General features: G+C 46.4%; 1 protein-coding gene and 1 non-coding gene across 5 annotated transcripts in view; both read left to right on the forward strand.

The window, feature by feature from the left end:
• Window positions 1–25,757, forward strand: part of Rgs12 (regulator of G protein signaling 12) — a 96,368-nt gene that overhangs the window by 15,299 nt on the left and 55,312 nt on the right. For all 4 annotated transcript variants that reach the window (XM_027387131.2, XM_035452636.1, XM_035452637.1 and 1 more), the window contains exons 2-3: window positions 618–2,596; window positions 16,248–16,364. In XM_027387131.2, the coding sequence (XP_027242932.1) occupies window positions 719–2,596; window positions 16,248–16,364 (1,995 nt within the window). In that variant the 5' untranslated portion in view covers window positions 618–718. The remainder of the gene's footprint in view (window positions 1–617; window positions 2,597–16,247; window positions 16,365–25,757) is intronic.
• LOC113830904 lies at window positions 21,904–22,031 on the forward strand. Its single transcript, XR_003479524.1, has one exon. It is a non-coding gene; the product is annotated as a U6atac minor spliceosomal RNA (small nuclear RNA).

A 25,757-nucleotide genomic window follows, 5' to 3' on the forward strand; every position in this document is an offset into this window, starting at 1 on the left:
TCTTTCTGAAGTCATGCCCTCTGGAATAAGTAAGTCAGAACAGCATTGCTTTGCTTTGTTCAATTGCTCTTTTTATCTCTTCTCTTGGATGACCTCCATGATTTTATTGATTGAGGTTGTTTCGTATTTCTGTGTTTTCCTAGCATAGTGCTTTCTTCAAAATAAATTAGTTGTGGGAGAGTCATGGGATATGGGAGAACATTTTGTAGAGGGGATTTGGGATCAGATAAAAGAGTTGGGTAATCTTTGGGCCTTTGACCCCAGGACAGCAGTAGGCCCTGTTCTTCACACTGGACTTATAAGAGGCTCCATGGAGCCTTCAGGGGAGCCTGGGCCTGCACCTTAGCCTCTTTCTACCCAGGCTGAATTCAGAGGCCTCCAGGCTGTTCTGTGTACATCCTCTTCAGGAACCCTGGAGGAGACCACAGCTTTCCACTTTGATAGCAGGTTCTTAGCCCAGCATCAGAGCCACCAAATTTTGATTGTTTGCTTTTCACCTTGACATTTATGTGGTGACTGTGGAGACTCTTATGAATTACTTTGTAGAGTCAGGTAATGACATAAAAGGTTAGAGATATGGGATCTTTAATAACAAGGTATTTGTATTTCCTCCTTAGGGCAACATTTCAAGACAAAAACCCAGAAACATCGAACATTCCTTGAAACGTGGAATCCCTGGAATAGTGGGATATGCAATTGGCCTTGACGGTGCACCAGGATGTACAGGGCAGGGGAGCCAGGGAAGCGGCAGCCTGGCCCTGTGCCCCCTCGAGTGCGGAGCGTGGAAGTGGCCCGAGGCAGAGCTGGCTACGGCTTTACCCTGTCAGGACAGGCACCCTGTGTGCTCAGCTGTGTCATGAGGGGCAGCCCTGCAGATTTCGTGGGCCTCCGGGCTGGAGACCAGATACTTGCCATCAATGACATTAATGTGAAGAAAGCCTCACACGAAGATGTGGTGAAACTAATTGGGAAATGCTCTGGAGTTCTGCACATGGTAATCTGTGAGGGCACCAGTCATGTAGAGTCCTGTTCCAGTGATGAAGAAGGCGGCCTGTATGAGGGGAAAGGCTGGCTGAGGCCTAAACTTGATTCTAAAGCTTTGGGTATAAATAGGGCAGAGAGGGTTGTGGAAGAGGTACAATCTGGTGGTATTTTCAACATGATTTTTGAAAGCCCAAGTCTTTGTGCCAGTGGCCCTGAGCCACTGAAGCTGAAGCAGAGGTCTCTATCTGAGTCAGCTGCTTTACGGCTTGATGTTGGCCAGGACAGCCTCTGTGCCCCACATCCCAGCATGCTTTCCAAGGAAGAGATATCAAAAGTTATCAATGATGATTCTGTATTCACCGTGGGGCTGGACAGTCATGATGACTTTGGACTAGATGCAAGTATTTTAAATGTTGCCATGGTCGTGGGCTATTTGGGCTCCATCGAGCTCCCTTCTACAAGTTCCAACCTGGAGCATGACAGTTTACAGGCTATTCGTGGCTGCATGCGCCGCCTGCGGGCTGAGCAAAAGATCCATTCACTGGTGACCATGAAGGTCATGCATGACTGTGTGCAGCTGGTCACTGACAGGGCTGGTGTGGTGGCAGAGTACCCTGCTGAGAAGCTGGCATTCAGTGCAGTGTGCCCAGACGACAGGCGGTTCTTCGGGCTGGTGACCATGCAGACTAATGATGATGGAGGCCTGGCACAGGAGGATGAAGGTGCCCTAAGGACGTCCTGCCACGTATTCATGGTGGACCCAGACTTGTTTCATCACAAGATTCACCAAGGCATTGCACGAAGGTTTGGGTTTGCATGCACAGCTGACCCAGACACGAGTGGCTGCTTGGAATTCCCAGCATCTTCCCTCCCGGTGCTTCAGTTCATCTCTGTCCTATACCGAGACATGGGTGAGCTGATTGAGGGCGTGCGGGCCCGTGCCTTTCTAGATGGGGATGCTGATGCTCACCAGAACAACAGCACCAGCAGCAATAGTGACAGCGGCATTGGCAATTTCAACCAGGAAGAGAAGAGCAACAGGGTGCTTGTAGTTGACCTGGGTGGGAGCTCAAGCAAGCATGGTCAGGGCAATAGCCCAGGGTGGGAAGGTGTGAGTGGGAGAGGCTCACAGCCTTGGGCTGCACCCTGGAATGGAGCTTTCTGCCACGACCCAGAGGTGGGCTCCCCATTGGAAACCAGCCCCCACACTGACAGGTTCTGGGACTTAAAGCATTCGGGGCCTGCCTCTCACATAGAGGTCCCTCCAGCCTCCTTGAGGAGTTCTGTACCCCCTTCCAAGAGGGGTGCTACAGGTTCCAGCTGTGGTTTCAACCAGAGGTGGCTTCCAGTCCATGTGCTACAAGAGTGGCAGTGTGGACATGCCAGTGACCAGGAGTCCTACACAGACTCTACTGACGGGTGGTCCAGTGTCAACTGCGGCACACTGCCCCCTCCCATGAGTAAGATTCCTGCAGACCGATACCGGGTGGAGGGCAGCTTTGCTCAGGCCCCACTGAGTACCCAGAAGAGAGACTGGTCCAGGAAGGCCTTTGGAATGCAAAACATTTTTGGGCCTCATCGAAATGTTAGAAAGACCAAAGAGGACAAAAAGGTAAGTTGGAGGGAGTTCAGGAGGAATGGCTTCACTGCAACATAGCCAGTTGCCACTCACAGCCTTGTGGCCTCTGCAAGCTGTCACAACAAATCTGCTCTGTCCTGCACTGAGGCTTTTGTCCTGCTCTGCAACTTCTCTCTTGGTCTGGACCCTGGCCTTGGGCCGTTCTCTGACTGGTCTTGTCAGGGCATCTGTGCTAGACAGGTAATAATCGAGAGAAGGTGATTTCTCCCAGCTTTGGTAGGACCTCCCTCCCTCTAGCTGCTGGCTATGATGGTTGTTGGAAGGCTCCTTTCCTGTAGCTCCTTTGAAACCATTTTATTAATGATCCCGAGTTGTCACTGTAGCGTCTGAAGTGAGAGGCTTGGAGAAACACAGTGGGATGACTCACTTTGGGGATCTCCCTAGTAAATTCCTGGGCTGTCTTAGGTTCCTTGCCTGCAGCTGATGGGGCCATGTGAACATCAATGCTTCAGAGAACCCGATTTGTCAATGGTCAGTGTCCCTTGGGGACCTTTGGTTTCCTGTAGGATCTAAGTTTGGAACATAAGAAGAGAAAACCAGCCCTTGCTCCAGGACTCCATTCAGTGAAGGTGGTGCTGTGTGAGATGAGGGTGTGCTGGCCACAGCTTGGCTCTGTCAGCATTTACCTCCTTGTTTCTGGGAAGCTGTTCTCAGAGACACTTGTTGTTATAGGCAGTTTCTGTGTTGATGCATATTTTGGTTTTAGTAGTGGAAAATTTCTCTTTTACCTTCCAAAAGCTGGTCAGGGCAGGGGGTAAAGCAAAGGCGGTGGCTGTCAATTGGTGGGGATTTGTCTCAGAGCCCCTGTAAGCTGTAGTGATTGTTCATTATGACTTGTATCTGAGAAGGAAGGGTGACTCTGGTGCTCTCTCCCTAGATGGTCATGGGTTAAGAGATTCAGCTAAGTGTAGATTTAAAGCAAACACACAAAGTTGTACTTGTACTGACTTTCAACCTAGTTCTTTTTCACTTTCTGAAAATCAAATCAAATCTTAGCAGGTTGTTCTAGCAGGAGGTTTTATAACTGAATGCAGTGGATTCCAGTCTTGGTGAATGCAAAGCCAAAATAAGTACAGCCCAGACAGCAAAGAGTAGAAGTGTGTTATCTTCAGGAGGGAAGGAGAACACAGGGGCATTCCCTAAGTAGTGCTCTCTTGAGCAGAGGAAGCACAGGGGACTAGAGAGTTATATGGAGAATGTCAGCACATCCCTAAGCGTGCTCTGTTTAATATTATGGAGCACATTCGTAGAAGAGACATGCCTCTAGGCATGCTCAGTTTATGTCCTAAAACTTTAGATGAAAATAAAGGACAGGACTATGCTGGGCTTGGGGTTTGTCAGAAATAGAGGGGAGGCCAGAAGGCTGAACTGCATGGAAATGAGACGAACAGGAGAGGCTGGGAAGGGAGGGAGCAGTGCTGGAGGCTGTGGATAGCCAGTGGTCAGGTTTCACAGCACTGCTGATTCTTGTCAACAGTGGCTTAAGTCCATCACTTGCTGGAAGGCAGCTAGACCAGCCAGGATCTGGTGGGGATAGAGAACACAGTGCAATGATGTCATCAGGGAAGCTCAGTGTGTATGAGGGTAACTCAGGAAAGACCTGAAGCTACTGAGTTAAAAGAAGAAGACAAGATGATGAATGCAGAAAAGGGCATGGTTTAGAAGAGTGACAAGAAAGAGACAGACACTCTGAGGAGGCCCTGCAGGGTGAGAGACTTGTGAGGAGCAGCAGGTGGTGAGAGCACTGGGATAGAGAGACCCCGGGAAGTGGGGGAGAGCAGTTGCAGCTGAACTGTAGGGGCTGTACCTATGAGAAATGTCTGGCTAGAGAGATGGCTCAGCTGTTAAAGGCTAGGTTCACAACCAAAAATATAAGAGAAATGTTGTCAAGGTCATTGCATGAAGATCTACTCCTACCACTTGGAAGAGACAGACACTTTAACCTGAATGCCCCCTCCAGTGCCTCTGTGGAAGTGCTGAATGTCAAGCCTGTGGGCAGGGGCAAGGCGATCTGCAAGGTCCAAGGTGATCTGCAAGAGCAGAAGCTTGCCATGAAGGGTGGCTTGGTGCTTAATGCCTGGCATGACACCCTACCTGGCCATCCTCTGTTCGTGTCATACCTTCTCTATAGTACCAGACAGAGCAGTGCAATATACTTGGAAGGCAGGCTTCATGGTAAGAGTGCCCTCTCCCCCCAGGACAGTCCCAGAGTTCTTATTTATCTGCTTTTGTTTGTTAATTGGCCTCCTTGAACAGAATGTGTGGGGTATATTCTTTGTTATGCACCCATCAAGTGTCTTCCTGGTTAGCTTCCTGACTGGCCCATGATGGAACAGAGATGTCAAATCTTAGATGCCTGAGACAGTCTTAGCCTTCTCATCCTTCTCAGGTGAGAACTGAGGGCTTTCTCAGGTCTTTACTGAGTTTGTACCCATCCCTATGGCAGCTTTCTAGGTTCCTAGGAATATCTTGTAGCTATCTTCACCCTTCTCTCCCCACACACCCTTGGGGGTCTACTTCCCTAGCTTTTCCTTTTGAGTAAACCTTGGCCAAGGAGATCCCTGTGATCAGGAGCAGCTGTGTCTGGGCAGTCACATAAGCAGTGAGTACAAGTGTATTTTAGCCAGTAAGGCAGTTGTCTCCTGTCCCCACTTGATGAGAATGAAGTGAACAGACAGCAAAGAGTACAGGTTGGAGGTACTTGGTTGTCGATTAGGGATCGACCTGAAATGAGGTAAAACAGACTGCCACATAGGATTTAAATGAAACAAGTTTGATCTCTGGTGAGCCACAGGCTGCCAGCCAAGAGCTGAGAAGGGTTGCAGCTCAAAGCCCCCTCCCCCCCAGGGCCTGGGATGCCAGTGAGGAGCTGCCCCTTCCAGAGCAGGCCTGCAGCTATGCCTGCAGATTTCTGAAGTGGTGGGTGGTCTCACTGTCTAGAAGCCAGAACAAATTCCTGCCTGGATCCAACCCATGACGTCTCAGACCCAGGCAGGAACAAGTCCCCTCAGTCTGCAGCTACCCATCCAGTTCTCAGAAGAGCCCTGACTTTATCTCTTCTTCCTCCATTGAGTTGCAATGCAACCTTTTGCTGGCCCTGATAGTGTCCAGCCTGGTGGGGGAGGGGGAGAACCTTCAAGTTAGTTCTGGGGTCTGCCTGTGAGGACACTTGTTAAAATGTTTCAGGCAGTTCAGGTGGCTGCCTGCCACTTCTTGTTTCCTTTAGATAGGGTTTTATTTCATTTGCCACTGCTGCAACACTAACACTTCAAACTGGGCTTGGGCCTGCTGTCTGACAGCTGTCAGAAAGCTTGGGGCTCATAAAACCCTAAAGCCAGGACTGCCATAGCCCAAGGCTTTTCCTGCCGTGGTGTTCTTGCCTTCACCATCTCACTTAGCTGCTGGACTCCCATGCAAGGTTGGTGATGCACCCTGAGAGTGGACCCCTCTCACCTCCATTGGCTGAAACATCAGGGAGGTATTTGAGAGGACCCAAGGAGTCAGATGGTTAGAGTTGAGAGGTCCCTACTTGGTTTGGGCTTCCACGATGGCCAAGCAAACCTTCCTTCTCTTTGGTCTCAGGAGGCAGAGAAATGTTTTCACTGATGTGTAAAGTGTGTGGATAGGACTGTCCCGGACCATAGATGTCTGAGAGCCTCCTTGGGGCCCAAGGGTGCATACCTGTGTGGATGTATAGGGACCTGTGCCAGGGTTGTGTGGGCTGATGGTGGAGGTGTGTTCCCTCACAGACCTGGGTGGTCAGGTTGGCTCCTTTTGAGGCCAGCCTTGAGTGGAGTCGTTGTCTTCTCCATATGTCCTCACAGAGTCATCCGTGTGTTCTGATCTCCTCTGTGTCCTATTATACTGCATTAGAGTCTACCCAATGAGCTCATTTGATGGGTTCCTCTGTAAAGGCCCTGTCTCCAAGTGTAGCCATGTGCTGAGGTTCTAGGTTTAAGATTCAACATGTGGTTATTGGTGAGCACAGACCAGCTCGTGATAGGTAGTATCCTCCTGGGATTGATGGAGGCCATCTCTGTCTCCTAAAGTAATCAGAACCAGAGCAGTGAATGATAGTACCAAATATACCCACTGACAGACGTGAGAATAATGTTGGGAGAATGGGATCTGCAGAGGAACAAGATGGCTCATGACAGGCAGTGGTCTCACTCTATGCGATGTCATGATAGGTAGGGTCTCTTGCTCTGAAGTATTAAAGCAGCAGTTACATGACTGTCCCTGTCAATCCACCAAGCTGTGAGGGATAGGCATGAAACACACCCAAGAGTGACTCAGACATAATGTGGTAGGCTATCACAGATGAGACTGAAATCAGCTGACTTCTTGTAAATGGATTGAATTTGCATTAGACATCATTTGGGCTTAGGAATCAAACTGAATATTTCTCCTCCTCCTCCTCCTCCTCCTCCCCCACCTCCTCCTCCTCCTCTTCTTCCTTCTCTTCCTCTTCCTCCTCTTCCTCCTCCTCCTCCTCCTCCTCCTTCTTTTTTCAAGATAGGTTTCTCTGTGTATCTGCCCTGGCTATCTTAGCACTCACTCTGTAGTCCAGACTGGCCTTAAACTCACAGAGATCTGCCTGCCTCTGCCTCCCAAGTGCTAGGATTAAAGGTGTGCACCACTCTCGTCAATCAAACTGAATTGTATGCAATGTGGGTTCATTTGCAAGTTAACCTTCTTGCTTGCCTGAATCCTTAGGTGTGTTAGCTGAAGATAGAGGTAGAGCTTGAGTTATCCCAATAACTCGTGGTGGGGTTTCAAGAGAGTGTGCAGTCAGCCATGAGGAGGGACAGTGTGACTAATGGAAGGACTCCTTGAGCCAAGTGAAAACCAAAGGTCACAGAAATGTACATTTAAATCCCTTTCTTGTGTAAAGGTTTTGATGTCCTCAAGCCATTGTTAACTATCCACATTTAATTTTTCAGCTTTTAAATTAATTGTGTATATGTACACAAGTGGTCATGCATACTTGTGCTACAGCACACATGTGGTGGTCAGAAGACAACTTTTGAGAGTTAGTTCTCTTTCATTATGGGTTCTGGGTTTGAATTCAGCTTCTTAGGTTTGTGCAGCGAGTGATTTTTTAACCTGCTGAATCATCTAACTATCTCAAGTCTGCATGTTAGTTAATGCAACAGAAGATAGCACAGGCCTATAAACCAATCACTCTTAGGCCGAGACAAGAGGACAGCCCCTTCAAGTCCCGGTCAGGCTACAGCGTTCAGAAAGGAAAAAGAAGTCTGAGAATGTGATGCATTGGTGGGATGCTTTCCTAATGTGTGAGGACCTGCATCAATTCCCACTTCAACCCCCTCCTTCCCCTCCCATACACATACATCAAATCAACAAAAGAATTTCAGCAAGAAGACTAGTAATAACCATTACAGTAAGGACCAGTGAGAGCCAAAGAGGGTGGGTATATGATACTTTTCATCTTGTATCCATATATGATGGAAATGTGAACTTAGTGACTAAAATGTTTCCCTAGAAAAAAACAAATTATTTTAGGTAATTTAAAGCTTTTTATTTTATTTATTACTATCATCATCATTGTTAATGTGCACACAAATGCACACATGTATGCCATGGCATACATTTAGAGGTCACAGGACAGCTTTTGGAGCTGATTCTTTCCTACCAAGAACTGGGGGATTGAGCTCAGATCATCAAGTATGCTTTTAAGCGCTTTTACTGTTAAGCCATCTTGCTGGCCTCTAAAGATTCTTTTACAAAGAACAAAGCCAGTGATAGCCAGCACTCAGGATATGGAGGCAGGAGGGTCAGTAGTTCAAGGCCATATAGTGAGGTTTGTCTGGGCTACATGAAACCTTGACTCCAAAACAACAAAAGTCGTGAAGTAAATTCCTCCTTCATGTGGTCCAGCAGTGAGGGACTTACAGAGACCAAGCCCAGAGAGCTCTACCTTCAACAAACAGATTTGTACAGTTTTTCTTTGTGTGAGTGGAAGTTTCAATAGAGATGTAAATATTTTCTCCTGGTACTTTCAACAAAGATCACACCTAAAAAAAGCCCTATGGCAACACTTCCCTGAGCAGGGTATCTGTGACCATCTCTTGTGTCAACTGAGACTCTTAGAGCTGTCTTGCCCCCAGTACCCACCCCAAGTCTTTGCTGGATGAGGTGGCCAGTGTTCCCTTACTAGGAGATGTGTGCTCTGAGTACCCTCCCCACCCCACCATTAATGTATCAGAGATCCTTGAAGTGGCAGCCTTCTAGGATGGTGTCTGCCTTTAGTTAGTGGACCTGGGGTTGCAGAGGAGCCCTGGAGGTGGAGGAATGCAGATGGGTGTGCCTGCTGCCCTCTTCTTTGTCTGGTTTCCAGGAAGGAAGACTATTGAGAGTCCTGCTGGAACAGCCCCAGCTGAGCCATTGGCTTCCCAAACATGGACATTTGCTGCCCTTCCACTGTGTGTGGATGCTTTGCAAGAGTCTGCCAGTTGGTTTGTAGTAGCCCAGTACAACTTCAAAGCTTTCCCTGTGATGTTATGTGTGGCTTCAGCTTGATCACCTTTCCACCATATGAATGTCCCATTGTGTAAATGTGTCACACACACAGCTGTTACATTCCTAGTTTTCTTAGATTTCTTATCTTTTGCACATGAATATTTTGCCAGTGTGCACATCTGTGAATAGAGATTGTTAAGAAGGCACTGGGTTCCCAAGAGCTGGGGTTACAGGCAATTGTGAACTGCCTTCCACCGGTCCTGTGAACTAAACTCGAGTCATCTGGAGGGGCAGCATACAATCTTAGTTGAACAACCTCTACATCCCTCTGTTAGATTGCTATTAATGCCATATGGGAATTCTTGCCCATGTCTAGGTGTGGTTGTTGGGCTTTTGACTATGGTTCCCTAGCACTTGTAGTGGTGGCTCACTGTGGCTTATGCTTTCATTCCCTTGATTATAAAGGTGTGTGTTTTCTCCTTGCTGGTGCATCTGCTCACACTTCTTGCCTATGTTCCTGCTAGGTTGTGTCTTCTGGGAGGCCAGGACTGTAGATGCCTGACTGTTTGCCCTGTGATGATAGTAGAGCTACATATTTACAGACACGTGTGCTCACACACACCAGCCTGTGGTTTGCTTCCTTTCACTTCCTTCATGTGTTTTTGGATTCCTAGAACTTCCTGGCTTTCCTTTAGCCATATGTATAATCTGTGTCTTAAGTAGTAAAATTCTACTACCTTAAGGTTAGATATTATTCTCTTCTACAATTTTTTAGAGTTAACTTTTCAATGTGTGTGTAAGTGTGCGCGTATGTGTGTGTATGTGGTGTGTGTAGTGTGCACATGTGTATGTATATGTGTGTATGTAGTTCATGTTGGATGGTCTTTAATAGCTTCTCTACCACATGTTTTTGAGGCAGGATTTCTTATTGAATCCAAGGCTTGTTGTTTTAGCTAGATTGGCTGGCCAGTAGGCCTCTGGTAGCCTTCTGTTTCCTGGGAATACAAACACACATCTAGCTTATTTTTTTTTTAATTTACCTTATTATGTTAAGTTATGTGTATGCATTTGTGTGTGGGGGTATGTACATGAATGCAGGTACTTGCAGAGGTCAGAGACATTATAGCCCCTGGATCTGGAGTTCAAAGTGGGTGTGAGTGTTAGGGATCCAAATCCAGGTCCTCATGCTCGCACAGCAAGCACTTTATCCACTAAGCCATCTCCCCAGCCACAAAGATGACTTTGTGAATAGAATCTGGTAGGGGAAGGTTCCTTGTGGAGGACATCTAGCAATGAGTTTATCCTCTCACCTATTTTAGTAAAGAAGTAGTTCATCTCAACTTTGTTTGAAAATCACACCCCAGTGTCCTAATTTAGGCTAGTCTTGATGCTTTTAAGGAGCCTGGGAGTCCTAGGAGGCCCATGCAATTGAACTGACGCTCAGAAGTAAATTTGGTTTTGTTTCTATTGGGCTCCAGCCCTTCAGAATGAGTTTATCAAGGGCTTTGGATCCTGCCTCCAGGTTCCTACCTTCAGTGAGGGACTACAATGTGGAAGTGTAAGCCAAATAGACCTTTTCCTTCCCAATTTGCCTTGGACATGGTGTTTCACAGCAATAGAAACCCTGACCAAGTTAGACTGTAACCTAAAATTGTGAGCTAAGAGGAACCCTTCTTCCCCTAAGTGTCTTTGGTTAGGGTATGTTATCACAGTGACCAGAGAAGAAACTAAGACAGAAATTGGTTCCAACGTTGGGTACTTGCTGTGATAAGCCTCATCATGACCATGTGGCTTTAAAATTGTTTTGTGGGAAGAATGTGGGAGAATTTCTAACTTTGGGCTTAAAAAGCCATTAAATGCTGTATGAAGAGTTTAATAGGCTGTTCTGGTAGGAACTTGAAAGACAAGAGTTCAGAGAGAAGCATGGACAATGGAGGCCCAGCTTAATAGGTTTCAGAGGGGGAGCATGGTTCTACAGGAACTGGGATGAGACAATTTTTGTAGGCTTTTTTTTTTTTTTTTTTTTTTTTTTTTTTTTTTGGCCAGGAAGCTGTAGGTACTGCAGCTGGCAGAACTCAAGAGCCAGGGCTACCCCAGCCTTTTAGAGCTAGATGATTATGCTCTAAGTTTCACATGCTGAATGGGAAGGGTAGGATTTGGTATTTCACCTAATGCATTTCAATTTTATTTTGGTGTGGCTATTTTATTCCCTGGTTCTTCCTTTTTAGAATAAAACATATTTATTCTGTGCTATTATGTGTTCAAAGTATATAACTTGATTTTTTTATTTTAGAGGCACTCATAGTTAGCTATTTTAAAGTGTTGGAATTTTAAAGACTATGGAGACCTCTTTTTTGTGGTTATTTTTATTTTATGTGCATTTGTACATATGCCTGCATGTAAGTCTGTGTGAGGGTGTCAGAGCCCAGTTGGGAGCTGTCATGTGAGTGCTGGGAATTGAACCTTGATCCTCTGAAGAGCAGCCAGTGCTCTTAACCACTGAGCCATCTCTCCGGGCTAACTATGGAAACTTTTAAAATTGTGCCATGCTTTATATTATGAAAGAAACGTGAGACTTTAGGGACAGGAGGTGGAAGAATATGGCTTAAAGGAAATGTGGTTGTGTGTCAAGTTGACATGGGGTGGGGATTTAAGACAGTGTGTATGTATGTATGTATGTATGTATGTATGTATGTATGTATGTATATGTGTGTGGAGGAGTGACAGCATGTATATGGAGGTCAGAGGACAATTTGGCTGGGAGTTGGTTCTTTTCACCCACCATGTGGGTTCTAGGGATCAAACTCAGGCTGTCAGGCTTGGCAGCAAGTACCTACCCACTGAGCCACCCCTTTACTAGCTGTTTTATGCAATTTGTTGCTATTAGTAATGGTAGACCATAAATTTAAAATTTTGCCACCTCCGGGGGTGCATTAAAGTACAGTTGGTTCCTGGCCTCTTTATTTTATTTTTTTCCAGCTCTCTGAGTTTGGAAAGATCCTTTTCTTCCTTTGTTAATATGAACACCAATGGGTGTTCTGGTTTAGCTTTTCTTTCTGAGTGTTCTGCATCCATCAAATTGTGTGGGCTTCCTCCTCTTCATTAGATTTTCAAATGTTAGACCACATCTGCATTCCCAAGATAACACAGCTCAGCACAATGAGCTTTTCATATGCTAGTGGATTTGGTTTGCTAATATTTTGGTGGAATTTTTAAATCTGTGTTTGTGAGACTCTTCCATAATTTTCCCCTTTTCTCATTGTTTTTGGTTTGGTAGATATTTTTTCTTATAAAATAAATTATGTTGTATCAAATTAAGTGTTTTTCTCTCTCTTCCTTTTTTTCCTCCCCTTTTTACATATTAACCTCCACTCCACCCCACCCCCATTTCAGTGCTAGGAATTAAGCCCAGGTCCTTGCATATGCTTGGTAAGGGCTCCACAGCTTAGGTTACATCTTCAGCTCTGGGTTATTTTGCAGAACATTATTAGCAAAGCCATCAAGCTATTACCAGTGACACCTGCTTGTCTAAGCCAGCACTCTCTTTTACTTTAATGTTTCCACTTCTGAATTGGAGGCAGATAGTTGGGTTTCTTTCCTAATTCAATTTGAGATTCTTCTGTTAGTATATGAGTGGTATCAGAAGGAATCTGCAGATGTGGTCCATCCATATAATGGGAGGAGAGATGAGTCCTGGGCTTCTGGAAGGCACCAGGCTTCCCTTTTGCTATTTGCCTTTTGTTTTGTTTTCAAGGCTGTGTGGTTTGTTTCCTTAGTCCCTTCTCTTCCTTTTTGGTGTGGCAGTTCATACTTTGTTTTCTCCTCTAAAGGTCCTTGGCCTTGCCTGACAGATATTTGGCCCTTAGATATTTGCTAACTGATGTAATTTGCCATTGTGCTTAAACGTGCGTTTAAAGCACGTTCGTTTCCTCTGTAGCTGTTTATTCCTCCCCTGAGTAGAAGCCCTGAACTTTATTCCTTCTCAGAAAGGTGACTCACAGTGACCAGGGGTAGTTTCTTAAGCAGTCTATGCATTGAAGTACACTATAGGGCTAAAGGGTGGCCTCATTTGGTAAAGTGCTTCAGATCCCCAGAATTCAGTTCGGGCAATGACAGGATGGACATAGAGACAGAGAGATCACTAGGTTTTGTTGGCCAGTCAGCCTAGCCAACTTGGTGAACTTCCAGGCCAAGGACAGACCCTGTTTGTCTCAATTAGGGTTTCTATTGCTGTGATAAGATACCATGATCAAAAGCAACTTGAGGACGAAAGAGTTTATTCCAGCTTGTAACACTCAGGTCATACTCCATCATGGAAGGAAGTCAGGCAGAAACTCAAGGCAGGAACCTGGAGGTAGGAACTGAAACAGATGCCATGGAGGGGATCTGCTTACTCAAAAGCCTGGGTGCTTTCTTATAGCACTCAGGACCACAGCCCAGGGATGGTACTGCCCTCAGTGAGCTGGGCTTACCCACAGTCCATCAAGAAAATGCATCACAGGCTTTCCCACAGGCCAGTCTAGAGAGCATTTTCTCAATTGAGATTTTCTCTTCCAAAGTGTCTCTAACTTGTGTCTCCTGTGAACCAGCAGGACAGAGATGTCACAATCAAAACAATCTTTATCCCTAGGGACTGTTTCCTCCCCTCCATTCGGTGAGTCCAGCTCAGGGTTTCCCAGGTCATTGGTGCCACCTCTGATCCTCCGAGAATCTAAGTGGTCCCAAGATCTGAGTCCTAGCTCTGTGGTCCCTCCTTGAGCTGCTCAGTGTGAACAGTCCCCCTCCTCCTCCAGGACACCCTGCTGTGCTGTTCTCTCCGTACCACTAAATCAGCTGCTCGACATTTAGAGTTCTCTCTACTAAAATGCCTCATGGGGACCCTGATTGATATGTCAGGAGGAGCAAACCTATTAGTACAAATCTTCTCAGAATCCTTTGTTGCTTCTGGAAAACCTTCTGATGTCTATATGGTCCCTGTTTAGAGCCAGCTCTTGCTCAGCATCTGTTTGGTAAGCCTGAGTGAACACCTGATTTGTCCCTGGCACTGTGGGAGGACAGAGTTAGGTACTACCAGGACAGACTAAGTCCCTGACCGACTGGGGTTGAGACTTAGGGTTAGGAATTTTAAATTCTAACAACACCAGCAACAAAGAAGGGGAAAGGTATAGAAATTATATTATCTCAAAATGCCAAACTTGTGCTTATTGAAGGTACCAATCAAGAACATGGGAAAGTGGCTCTAAGATGGAGAGAATGCTCAAAGAGATCTGACAGAACTTAGGTGCAGCACACATGGAATTCCTAGAAAGGCAAAAGCCTGATTTAAAAAAACAGGCAAAGGAGCCGAGATGACACCTTCCCAAAGAAGATATTCATGTGCCAAAAGCATGTGAGAAATGCTCAACCCCATCAGTCACAGGCAGCTGATCCTCAAAACTGCAGTGCCACACGCCTCAGTCCAATGGATGACCACTGTCAAAACTAGAAAGTACCAGGTCCTGGATAGGACTTCTGAAATTAGAGCTGTGTGCACTGCTTGTGGGAATCCACAGTAAAACAGCCACCGAGGAACAGTGTGGCAAGTCCTTAACATTCTTTTGGCTAGAATCACCATATGGTCGAGCAGTTCCACTTGTGGTATAGCCAAAAGAATTGGAAACAGAGATTAGAACAGATGTCTGTATACCAGCGTTTATAGCTGGATTATTCCAGCAGCTAAGATGTGGAGGCAGCCTAAGTGTCCTTGGATGGAAGAATGGAAAAAGAAAACATAGCTTTTTCATACAGTGGAATTCATCCCCCAAAAGTAAAGAAATCCTGACATGCTGCAATAAGGATGAGTCTTGAGGTCATTACAGCCAAGGAGGTAAGCTAGTCACAGAAAGTTAAGGATGTAGTGATTCTGCTGGTACGAGGTCCCAGAGTGACCATTATCAGACAGAAAAGGCAGACATGGGGCCAGTTTCCATGTGGGGTGGTGAGAACTGGCTATGGATAGAGGTAATGGCTGCTAACATTGATGTGCTTAGCACTACTGAATAATGGTGAATTTTGTGTTGCTGAATGCTAATGTCTGAAGACTATCTTCCAGTGCATCCTCTCTGGGGGATCTGAATGATGTAAGGCGAGCTCCACGTACTGGTAAGTGTATTGAGGTGTCTTAAAACCATTGGTGAGCATTACTACAGGGCAGCTGCTTCACTGAGAAGCCCGTTCCAGCATGAGTCAGGCCTCAGGAAAGCTGCATCCTGGGAGCTCCTTATGTAACAGTTCACTGCTTCCACAGCCTTGGGTGTTCAGAGGCTTTGTGAGTCCTTCCAACTTTCTAAACTGTCCCAGCCAGCTGACCTGCCCACTTGCTTGCACTCTCTCGCTCTTCCCTGCCCCTTTTCTATAATGTGTATGTGTGTGTAGTGTGTGGGGGTGCCAGTGGAGGCCAGAAGAGGGTGTCATATCCCCTGGAACCAGAATTATGGGTGGTTGTAATCCCCCTTTTGTGGGTGATGGAATCCATACTGGAGTCCTCCAGAAGAGCAGTGAATGAATGCTCTTGACCGCTAGGCCATTTCTCCAGATCATAAGCCTGGTTCTATCAGCCTCACAGGCGTGTACATCTTGTTAAACTTCCTAAGTCTTCTGAGTCCCCCTCCTCCTTCCGGGAGGGGATGTTTGAATTGGGAAGAAATAGCAGCACAGCACTGTCATTTCCTGGAGGAAGAAACACAAGCCTTTTGCTGGAATGATCTTCAGACACTGGTTAGGGCACCCTTAGCTTCTTTAGCAATTATAAGATGACATGAGAGCACAGGTGTGATGAAGACAACCTTCACACTGAATTACTCTTCACATGCTTCCACTTTTTAGCCATCGGTATCAATCCTCCCTGAGACAGCCTGTCTGTGTGCGATTTGGGAAAGCAGGGCGGGCCTTATCATTTATGATACACAGTTGGTAACTATCAGCAGATAGCTAAAGATCCTTGGAGGACTCTTGCAGTTTTGTATATTTTGTGGTAAATATTTTAATTAAAATGTACCAAACAATGACTTCAATTGAACCTCCCACAGTGCTGCTGGGCTTGGCTTTTCTTTCAGTGGAGCACAAAGGACAAAACCTAACACATCTTTTTCTTTGTGTTTAGGGCTCAAAATTAGGGCGAGGAGTTGCCGTGGCCCAGACATCACAGCGCTCCTCAACTCGAAGGTCCTTTGGAAGGTCTAGGAGGTTCAGCATCACGCGTTCGCTGGATGATCTTGAGGTAGGTGGATTGGACTTGCTGACCACTGTGGGCTTTGGCCACTCTTTCCCCTCTGTTCCTCTCTAAGGATTTGTATCTACCCTTCTGGGAGCCCCCTGGACTCTTGCTCCTAGCAGGGGCTTCCAGAGCATGTACCGGTACTTTTCTTATCACTCAAAGTGCCTGAGTCACCTAGTCCCCCTCACTGGGGAGTCCTGATCAGAGAGCAGTGTATTTAATCCTGTGGGGCAATTGAGGTAGGACCCACTTCTCTTTCTTCCCAAAGACCTGATCAGCCAGATCAAAGGCTATTTTAAGAATAGATTTTATTCTTCTGGGAAGTTTTAGGTTTATAGAAAATGAGTAGAAAGTACAGATCCTGATGATGGTACACCAGTTGTCACCATGTGATGGTTGAGCACTTATCACAGTCTGTGGTCACTATGGGTGCATTGCTGTTAATGACAATGCAGCAGCACTGACAGGAGGGTCTCCTCTATGTGTGGGCACTTGTGCCATGCCATGCCATCCTAGCCCACACAGCGAATACAGAACATTGACAGCACTCCAAGGTCCTCTGTACTCTTCCTGTCCCTTCCCTGAGTCATTACCATCCACAGATCATGTTGCTGGTTTTATTCGTTTATGAATTCTGCCAGACATAGAGGAATTCTGTCATCTATGCCTTATTCTACCACTTTTAAAACACAGCCCATTTGTTCTTAAGATTTATGCTATGGTTTTATGTGGGATAGTGTTATAAACTTGTGGCTATTAGACTCTGTCTTGATAGACACACTGGGGAGGATGAAGTGTCTACCCTAAAGAACCCGCATGAGTGTTCTCGTATACATTTCTTCTGCACGGTGATAGTGCTAGAATTTTTCTGTAAGTGGAAGAGCTGAGTGGCAGGGGTCCATGTATATCCCTAGTGGCTGCTTGCACATTAGGCCAGGTGACAGTGGAAACCAGCTGCAGGACTGTTCCATGATGTAGAAGAGAAAAGACAGTTCCTGATGTTAGATGAGAGGCTGTGAGGCAAGGTCTGGCTGGGCCTGGGGACCCTCATGGCATTACCAGACCTTATGAGAAGGTGGATTTATGGCTAGCCTGCCTCCAGGCAGGGGTTCTTGCCAGGGATACTTATGTCTGCACTTGTGTGAGAAGAAGGCCTCAGTGGTCTGAGCCCTGAGCATGTATATGCTTCATGGTGGATGTTTGAGAAACCATTGTAGAGGTTTGGGCTATTGTTTTGCTTCTCTTCATCTCTAGGAATATGCTGGGTCTTCCTGCTGATCAGCAACTGGGTCTTGCTGTTGTCAGCAATAGGAAGTAAGCATGGGCTGGTGTTCCAAGACTGTCCCTCCTATCTTCAGAGTATCACAACAAGGGGGGTTGTCAGCAAGGCCACTGGCCTTGAACTCACAACCTTTCTGCTGCAGCCTTCTAAGGGCTAGGATTGAAGGCCTGTGCCAGCATGTCTTGCTGACACGGCATCTTTACAGATAGAAAGCCCAACAGCAGACCAGCTATGAAATACTTCTTGGATCACATGGCAGTGAAGCTGTGGCTTTTCATGACATGGGTGGCCTCTTATTTAATCTTTTTGAATTTCTCCTAAAGATTTCAAAGTGTAGAAGCTACAAATAACCCTGTCCATCTGTACTTTCCTTGGCTGCTGTAGCAGGTATGCTAGGAGTTTTCTCCTAGTCGCTGCATCTGTGGGCTCCACAACCCTTGGGTGCAGCTGGGCCTGGTGAGCAGGGCTGCTGTAGAGTACAGCAGAGTGCTGAGGTGTCACTTTGTTGGCTAGATGGAGAGCAGCTCCCCTCCCTGAAGGCCACATGTCAAACAGCTGTCTGTGGTCAGCAGGCAGCTGGGACTGAAACTGTCTCATGGGATGATGTATGGTGCTGCCCCTGTTGCCATGTGCTACCCAGTCCCTCCAGCACTAGCCAGCAAGTATACTTGCTGGCTAGTGCTGGAGGTCAGCCCTGTCCTTCTAAGGACTCAACTGCTGGTCTAGGGATGATCTGTGGTGGACACAGTCATATAGGACAAGGTTGTTCATGCTCTTGTTCTCTCCTGCCTTTCTGAGGCTTTCCTCCCCTCCCTGTCCATCTTTTTTAGCTTGAGGTCTTCCAGCTGCATCCCCTGTCCTCACAAGCCTTTACATAGCCTTACCTGGGCTTATTCTCCTGACACACAAATTTGGCCAGGCTACCCTATCACAATCTGATCCTTCTGGACATCTGTTTTTTACCCACTTCAGCCTGAGATGATCCATTTGCTTCTCTATATCCTCCTCTGTTCTTCCCATTCACTGGTGGCATACACTTACCCATGTGGCTGTAGGAGTGGGTGCCCTGGCTGTGAGTGACATGGAGTCTGCAGCCTGCTCCTTCCTGGGTGGGTATCCACACTGTCTCTCCTGGAATGCTACTGGGCTTACCCCAGGAAAGAACCAGTACTGCACTCATGGACAATTTGGTGCCAGGAAATTGACCATTGTCCCATGTAGAAACTTTGTTCATCTGGGCCAGCAGTACAAGGAGCTGCTTTTTGGCAGCAGGAAGTAGCAGTAGGAACATAATATGTACAGAAGGGTCTGAGCTATGTTCCCAGGGGAGAGACAGCATCTAGAACCCAGACAAGCCTCCAGTAGCTTCTCTGTGATTGGTGAGAGGTCTGTGGTAATGACAGTCTTCCCTAGGAAGGGAAGTCAAACTTCTGACCTCTTTGCTGATGGCGGCCCCGAGTTCAGGTCTGTCTCCTACCCTCCAGGGTTCCAGTGCTGGACCAAGGCCTATGTACCTCCTGCTTGATGGTATCATGAGCCCTGCACTGTTGTGATGATCCAGGGACTCAGATTATGTCTGACTGTCCTGAGACAGGGTGGGAGCATTGATGTTGGCCTGGAACAGCTGCACATGTTCCCAGCATACTGTCCTGGTACTGTGACTATTTGAGTTTCTTTTCAACTTGTTGTGACAGAGTATTCTGATAAAGGCAACTTCAGGTAGAAAGGGTTTGCTTTGTCTCACAGCTTAAGATTGTGGCCATCACAGCAGAGCAGACAAGGTGGCAGGCTTGAAGCAGTGACCACACTGAATCTGCAGTCAGGAAGCAGGGAGTGGTGAATGTCTGCATACTAGTGTTCAACTAGCTTTCCCAATTTTATGCAGTTCAGGATCCTCTGCAGGGAATGGCCTCACCCTTGACTAAGATGGGGTTCCCTAGCTGGGCAGGGGTGGAGCATGCCTTTGGTCCCAAAAGCTGCAGAGGTAGATCAGTCTCTGAGTTTGAGGTCAGCCTGGTCTACAGAACTTGTTCCAGGACAGCCAGGGCTACACAGAGAAACCCTGTCTCAGGGGAAAAAAAGATGTGATTCCCCACATCATTTAATACAACCAAGATAATTCTCTACAGGTATGCAGAGGCACATTTTATTGGTAATTAGTTGAACATTAGGGAAAAACTGAGGAATTTTTGCTGATGACACTTGCTTTGGTGTCATAAGGACCTCTTAATTGTCTCCTGATAGCTTCCAACCAGCTGGTGCCCAGGAACACCTTGCTCTGCCCTCTGGGCGGGAATTGTACTATAATCAAGAGTTCTGTCTCCCACCTGCTCTGCCTACCTGAGCTCTGGCTTACAGAGATGGGATGGTGCTGATTCTACTCCACCATTTGCTTTGATTATGCTCAGTCCCCATAGATACATTAATCTCTTTCCCCTAGTGGTGTGATTTGGTATTTAGTGCTTTCTTGTCACACAGTCTTGGAAGGTTGCAAAGCTGAGCATGAGCTGGACCATAAAATAAGTCTCAGAAGTGACAAATGGTGCGTGGCCTGTTCTTAATCCCAGTGCAGGCAGACTAGAAACAGCAGCACCTGGCAGCTCAGTGAACTGTGCCTTGCTAACTCATCCAGCTCAGAGAAGAAATCCCCTTGGAAATTAAGAAGTGTTTTGAACTGAATGGTAATGAAAATACCTGCCTAAATGTGTAGGGTGTGGCAAAAACTGTCATTATGTTTTGAGTCTGAAACACTCCCCATAGGCTCAAGTTTTAAATGCTTGGTCCTTAGCTGTTAGTTCTGCTTTGGGAAGCTGTCATGGACTCCATCAGGCAGAAGTTAGGGCCTCAGTGTGGCTCTTTGAAGGTTATACCTGTCCATGGTTCCACCCTTACACTCTAATTCTTGCTTTACCACCGTGTGAACAGCTTCCGACACTCATTACTTCCACCGTGATGGGCTGTGACCCTCGGCAACTGCACCAAGTGATCTTCCTCCCTAAAGTTGTTCTCTCTCTCTCTCTCTCTCTCTCTCTCTCTCTCTCTCTCTCTCTCTCTCTCTGTGTGTGTGTGTGTATGTGTGTGTGTGTGTGTGTGTGTGTGTGAGAGAGAGAGAGAGAGAGAGAGAGAGAGAGAGAGAGAGAGAAAGAGAGAGGGAGAGACAGACAGACAGACAGAAAGACAGACAGACTAGGCTGGCTGGCTGGCCAGTGAGCCTCAGGGATCTGCTTGTCTCTGCCTCCCAAACACTGGGTTTGAAGATGTAGCACACTCTGCCCCAGCCTTCATGTAGGTGCTGGTAATCTGAACTCAGGTCCTTGTGTTTGTGTGACAGGCCTGTTGACATGGGCTGTCTCCCCAGCCCCAACAATGTGCAAACAAGGAAAGTGAAATGTCATCTCAGGTTGGACAAGAGCCATAGAACAGGGTCATAGGAGGCAGAAGCTAGGCAGTAATCAAGGTTAAAAGAGTTAATCTAACAGTAGATAAAGGGAGTACTTACTCTCAGCTGATTTTGTGAGGCCACTATAACCTTGGAACCAAAAACTCCGAGGAGAAATTTGGGAGATAGCTAATACTAAATGTAAGAATCCTAAACAAGATATTAGCAATTTGAGTACAGCAATTTTTATTTTAGGGACACATTGTTGTTATTTAAATTTTTAATTCTGTTTCTCTCTCTCTCTCTCTCTCTCTCTCTCTCTCTCTCTCTCTCTCTGTGTGTGTGTGTGTGTGTGTGTGTGTGTATGTGTGTGTGTAACTTACCACATTAACAGTAAGGCAGAGCCCGGCGTTGGTGACGCACACCTTTAATCCCAGCACTTGGGAGTCAGAGGCAGGCGGATCTCTGAGTTCAAGGCCAGCCTAGTCTCCAGAGCGAGTGCCAGGATAGGCTCCAAAGCTACACAGAGAAACCCTGTTTCAAAAAACAACAAAAAACAATAAGGCAGAAAAAATTACATATCTCTCAATAGACAGGAAAGGCATTTGGTAAAATTCACTACCCATATATAATGAAACAAGCTACCAATGTAAGAGTGGAAAGGAGCCCCTGGGTCCCACAGTTCTCAGATTGGCCTGATGTGCATCATACTAAGCTTTCCCTTTGGGACAGGGACAACACACAAGTGCCTGCCTTTCTATTTAAAGTTGTAGTGACAGTGTAATTGATACACACAGGAAATAAAAACAATAAAAAATGTGGAATGCTTGCAAAAAAGAAACGAAATGTTACTATTCTCAAGTGATTAAAAATTATCACAGGTGTTGTATGAAAGGAGAGAAAGTTAGCACTCCCCTTAACAAGGATGGACGAGGCCCTTGGGCCTAACAACAGGCATACGGTTAAGGCATTGACACCTACTTCTCGTGGCATCTAACCACTGTTTTTAGCCAGGCATTGGTGGCGTACGCCTTTAATCCCAGCACTGGGGATGGGAGGGGGCAGAGGCCAGCCTGGTCTACAGAGCAAGTGCCAGGATAGGGTCCAAAGCTCCACAGAGAAACCATGTCTCGGGGAAAACAACAACAACAACAAAAAATTATCACATAAAATCCCAACTGATAGCTCAGTTTCTCAGCATAGATTTAGCAAGGTTGCTGCATACATGGGTACTGTACAACAGTCAGTTATGAACGCAGCTAGAAAATGATCTCTAGATGCAATGCATGCATTCTTTTTCAAGTTTAAGTTAACATAGAATTGTATCAGTTGTATGTGTTTATCATGTGATAGAGTATTTGCCTAGCATGTGCAGGACCCTGGGTTCCATCTCAGTACACACACACACACACACACACACACACACACACACACACACACACACTTTTCAGTTTAAGACCTGCTTCAGGCTTTGTGTTTTCCTTTTGTGTATATGTAGGTGCTTGTGTGTGCACTTGTGTGTGGAGATTGGAAGACATCCTCAGGTGTCATTCCTTATGCATTGTATAACTTCTTTTTGTGACAGGATCTCACTAACCACCAGCTTCAGGCTCCAGGGGCTTCAGGGTCATAATATGTCACCATAACTAGCTTTAAAAAAAATATGGGTTCTGGGGATGGAACTCAGGCCCTGGTGTGTTGCAAGGCAAGCACTTGACTGACCAAACCATCTTCACAGCCTGATGATGGCATTTGAACTGATTTTTTGTTTGTTTTGCTCAGACCAAGTCTTGCTGTGCCTGGCTTGCAGATCAGCTCCTGAGTCTGGGTGGCAGTTTGAGCAGTGAGAAGTGGGATGGTGAGGCTGAGGGTAGGCAACCTAGGAAACATCAGGTCCCCTTACCAGCAAGTAAGCATCTTTGATGACTCAGGGATCCCTAACGTGGCCTTTTCTGTCTGTGGAGCCAAGAGATAGGGATACAGGTGCTTATAAAAAGCTCTTCCTAAGGGTGCTGGGGATACCGGTCATCTCTGATAATTTATCAAGGAGCCCTTGTTCATGTATGGATTTTCTGCTTTTCCAAAACCCTGTAGATTCTAGGAAGCACGAGACAGACTCACCAAAGTACACAGGAAGGAAAAATATCTGGGGAAGTCTGGGTTGAAGCAGCTGCACTACTGGTGGTGTTTAGCCTGGCATGCTGGCAGCCAGGAAGGAAAGCCAGCACTGGCTGAGGCCTGTACACTATGGACCCTCATGGTTGGAGCAGCTTTGGTCCTGAGGATTGACTAGTGACTGAAAGAGTTGAATACTTTGTGCTGGCCCAGGTGATGAGAGGTTGTAGGACTAGGTAAGTTGAGCTGGAGCCTCAGCATAGCCTGAAGCTCAGGGAAGGCATAGCCATGGAGCAGCTGGAAGGGATGCATAGACCTGCACCCCATGAAGCTTCATCTTCAACACTCCTTGACTACAACACCCATAGGTTGAAATGTGATGATCCCTGGCTGTGAAGAGGTGGTCAGGAACCACCTTACATTGAAAACCATAGATCTGTGTGCACTGGGGAAATAAAATGTATCAGGCTTTCTTTTGGGCCACCAACCAGCTCCCACATAAAGGCACGGAGACATAATATTAGTTATTAATGCTTGGCTTTAGCTTATGCTTGTCGAACTCGCTCTTTTTTTTAAAGGTTTTATTTATTTATTATTATATAATATATCTGCATACCAGAAGAGGGCACCAGATCTCATAATGGATGGTTGTGAACCACCATGTGGTTGCCAGGACCTCTGGAAGAACAGCCAGTGCTCTTAACCTCTGAGCCATCTCTCCAGCACCCCCGCACTAGCTCTTATAACTTAGTTTAACCTATTTCTCTTCATCTATGATTTGCCTTGGGGTTTTTTTTGTTTGTTTGTTTTTACCTTTCTTTCATTCTATTTGTCCTGCTCTGTATGTGGCTGGTTGGCAGCAGCTTTACTAGCTGGCCCTGAGCATCTCCCTCTTGTTCTCTCCTTTCATTCTATTTTCTCTCTCCTACTTATTCTCTCTGCCCACTAGACCCACTATCCCTCTATGGCCTAGCTATTGGCTGTTCATCTTTTTATTAGACAGGTTAGGTGCCTTAAGTGGGCAAAGTGAAGCAGCAACACATCTTTTCATAATTAAACAAATACAGCATAAACAAATATAACACACCTTTACATAGTTAAAGTAATACTCCACAACAGTAAGAGGCATTGCTCACACTGAATAAACTCACACTATTAAAGTCTTGTAGTTGTTGTGGGGCCACCATGGAAGTATGAGGAAAGACTTGCCATCCTCCAAGGCCTTGCCTGGCTCTGATCACTGTGACATTAGTGTCCACAGCAGTCACTATACCTTGAGGTCTCTTGGCTGTCTACTTGTCTTGTCCTGAGTGCACCCTATGATCCCATGCTGAGCTTTTGGTACTGGGTCCTCTAGTAGATACTCAGGAGATATGGGTGTCCTTGTTCCACATGGAGATGGCAAAGTTCCTGTATTTCTTCCTTTATAAGTTAGAACCTGGGGCAAGAAGCCAGGTGTACTGTGTACAAGACCATAAGTGTGTGAGGACTACAGCCAGGACATTGCCCTAACAGGCAAGTCCTGATTGCATATTAGTCAGTTGTCCCTTTCAGGAGACTTTAGGAGCTGGCTGGTAGGGCAGCCTCTTGTCATCCCACACTGTTCCTTTGAATGACACTGGGGCTAAAATCCCTTCCCAGGTGAAGATGTAAGCACTATCTAGCCCCTTCTTCTAAGGTCCCAATGACAGGCCAAGACTGTATTTCCCCGAAATTCACTCTGGGGAACCAGTGAGGTTATTGGGCTCTGTGCTGGCTAGTTTTGTCAACTTGACACAAGCTAGAGTCATCAGAGAGAAGGGAGCCTCATTTGAGAAAATGCCTCCAAAAGATTGGAACTTAGGCAAGCCTGCAAGGAATTTTCTTAATTAATTATTGATAGGGGAGGGCCCAGCCCATTGTGGATGGTGCCATCCCTGGGCTGGTGATCCTAGGTTCTTTAAGAAAGCAGGCTGAGCCAACCTGGGGACAAGCCAGTAAGCAGTACCCCTCCATGGTCTCTGCAGCTCCTGCCTCCAGGTTCCTGCCCTGTTTGAGTTCCTGTCCTGACTTCCTTTGATGAGGAACAGTGATATAGAAGTATCAGCCAAACAAACCCTTTCCTCCCCATGTTGCTTTGGTCATGTTTTTTTTTTTTAATTTGTGTCTTTTTTATTTATTTATTATGTATACAACATTCTGCTTCCATGTAAATCTGCTCACCAGATGAGGGCACCTGGTTGTGAGCCACCATGTGATTGCTGGGAATTGAACTCAGGGCCTCTGGAAGAGCAGTCAGTGCTCTTAACCTCTGAGCCATCTCTCCAGCCCCTTGGTCATGTGTTTTATCATAGCCATTGTAACTCTGACTAAGACTATGCTCCCTTACAGAGCATAGATGAAGGGTTAGTTAAAGGGATGTGGTTCCTCATACCATGTGCAACAAGCAGAGTTGCATAACCAGGTGGTAGGGAGAGACAGGATACTCAGGTGAGAGGGCTTGTGACCCTTCCCACCCCTCCGTGAGAGTATGTAAACAGTCAATAAGTACAACTGGGACAATCCTTTTGCTGGGGAGGGGCCCTGATGGACTCCTCAGATGGCTCTTGCCAGACTGTGAAGACATTCACAATAGGAAGTG

This window comes from Cricetulus griseus, assembly GCF_003668045.3.
Source record: "Cricetulus griseus strain 17A/GY chromosome 1 unlocalized genomic scaffold, alternate assembly CriGri-PICRH-1.0 chr1_1, whole genome shotgun sequence".
Lineage (NCBI taxonomy): Eukaryota > Metazoa > Chordata > Mammalia > Rodentia > Cricetidae > Cricetulus > Cricetulus griseus.